The sequence below is a fragment of the Alternaria postmessia genome (assembly GCF_024291825.1).
Source record: "Alternaria postmessia strain BMP 2775 chromosome Unknown scaffold_403, whole genome shotgun sequence".
NCBI classification, from domain to species: domain Eukaryota; kingdom Fungi; phylum Ascomycota; class Dothideomycetes; order Pleosporales; family Pleosporaceae; genus Alternaria; species Alternaria postmessia.
In genome coordinates this window covers 1-1,695 of record NW_026260476.1, presented here as the reverse complement: position 1 = coordinate 1,695, position 1,695 = coordinate 1, and the positions used below count along the sequence as shown (strand labels likewise).

At 51.7% G+C, this 1,695-nt stretch overlaps 1 protein-coding gene across 1 annotated transcript; it reads left to right on the top strand.

Annotated features, from left to right (window-relative positions):
- Nucleotides 1-230: 230 nt before the first annotated feature.
- Nucleotides 231-1,656, top strand: J4E82_011733 (uncharacterized protein; the record flags this gene model as incomplete). Its single annotated transcript, XM_051737924.1, has 1 exon — nucleotides 231-1,656. A coding segment is annotated over one exon (1,426 nt), but the record flags the coding sequence as incomplete, so codon positions are not given.
- Nucleotides 1,657-1,695: the final 39 nt, after the last annotated feature.

Here is a 1,695-nt window from a genome sequence, read left to right as displayed (position 1 = left end):
TATGGGGGGTTTTCATAAAAGTGCGACCCCCTGTATATGGTTGACGTTACCCGCGCGAACATCAACCCCACCCAAATTAGTATACAAGCCTATGTAATCAAGGGACTTACGCACCCCTACCTGCGCTCAAAACCTGTGAGGCTTCTCGTATACGCCAAATCATTGGTATAGCTTGTTTCTTTAGTGTAAATGTTCTTATAGGCTCAAAATTACGCCCTAGGCTTCAGATTATGGGCCCAAAACGAGTGCGCGTCGCAACACAGCCATTCGAACAGGGCGTCAACCCGGGCGAGCCGCGTCCATCGAAGAAGCGCAAGCAGTCCTCACGGTATACTGCCCCCATACAAGCTACGCCAAGAAAGAGTGCTCGCCGTACTGGCTCAGTCTCTGCCGGAGGACTCGCCTCGCCGCCTCCCACCTTACCTCGTAATCAGAGCCCGCTCTTCGAGCCCGAGCCGCCGCATACGCAGCCCGCTGTTGCAATACAAGCTGAGGATATAATTGATGGCGAAGATGATGGTCTAGAGGAGGAGGAGGAGGATGGAGAGGACGGCGGCAACGGCGGAGTTGAGGAGGAACAGGAGCTGCCAAATCTTCCATCGTCGCCTATACCTATTGTTTCTCCTTTCGTTCATGTTAGATGGCGGGCTTGCTTTGGTGATATGGAGAAGAACGCAATAACTACAGCGTACAACGTTGCGCGTGATAAGAAGTTTGACGATCTCTTCGAATTTGAGCTGTGGGACTGGGTGGATAGAGTCGTTGATGATTTGAAGCCTCGTAAAGTAAAGAAACCTACGCTTTGCGCGGTAGTATATCCAGCTCGTCAGCTCAAGCGCGATCGTGCAATCAAAGCGTTGCGTAGAGGCGATTTAGAGGATTGGTACGCGCTGAAGGAGTTAGTCAAGGCCATCGACGAGGCTGCCAACGAGTACATACATGTCGACTTCGATCTCATGCTCACTGAGGAGTTGAACGAGGCACCACGAGCTGCTATCATTGGTGCCAGCGCTCGCGCTCGCCCGGTGACGGCGACGATGATACAAGAGGATGGGATAGCTGGTGTTCTAGCTGCTGAACGAGCAGGCGGCGGTCATGCTATTGGACTTCGAGATCGATGGCGCTGTATAGATAAGCATTGCAGTAACTTCCCATACAGCTGTTGGCTGCGGCCAGGGACGGCGTCGCGATTCGAAAACCACCTACCTATTAACGGCAATATTATCGCGATCTGGGCGAGGGATATACACAGCAGAGTAGCAACCTACGACGACCCAACAGATGATGTAAAGCTTGCGATACTAAGGCAGAAGGATCGCGCGGATCATGAGAAAAACCGACGCAAGCGCAGTAGTAGAGGAGGCAATAATAGCGGGAGTAGTGGCGATGAGGATATTAAGAGCCTTACTAAATTGCTGATTGTCGGGCAACTCAACCAAATGAATCGAGAGCCGCTCAGGGAGATACAACCGCAGGCGCGTAACGCAAACCCATCTCCGCAAGCACCTCCTAGCGCATCAGTATGGGTGCCGATCGAATACGAGCATATCAAAGAGATCTTAGAACATACTGAGAACTTCTGGAGCTCTATGCGCCGCGAGTATCCGCACTGGGATGCTGAGTTTGAGGATCTATACGAGACCGTCGTAACAAAAGGTAACTTGAATATTAACATGCTTTTCCGCGAGGGCATAG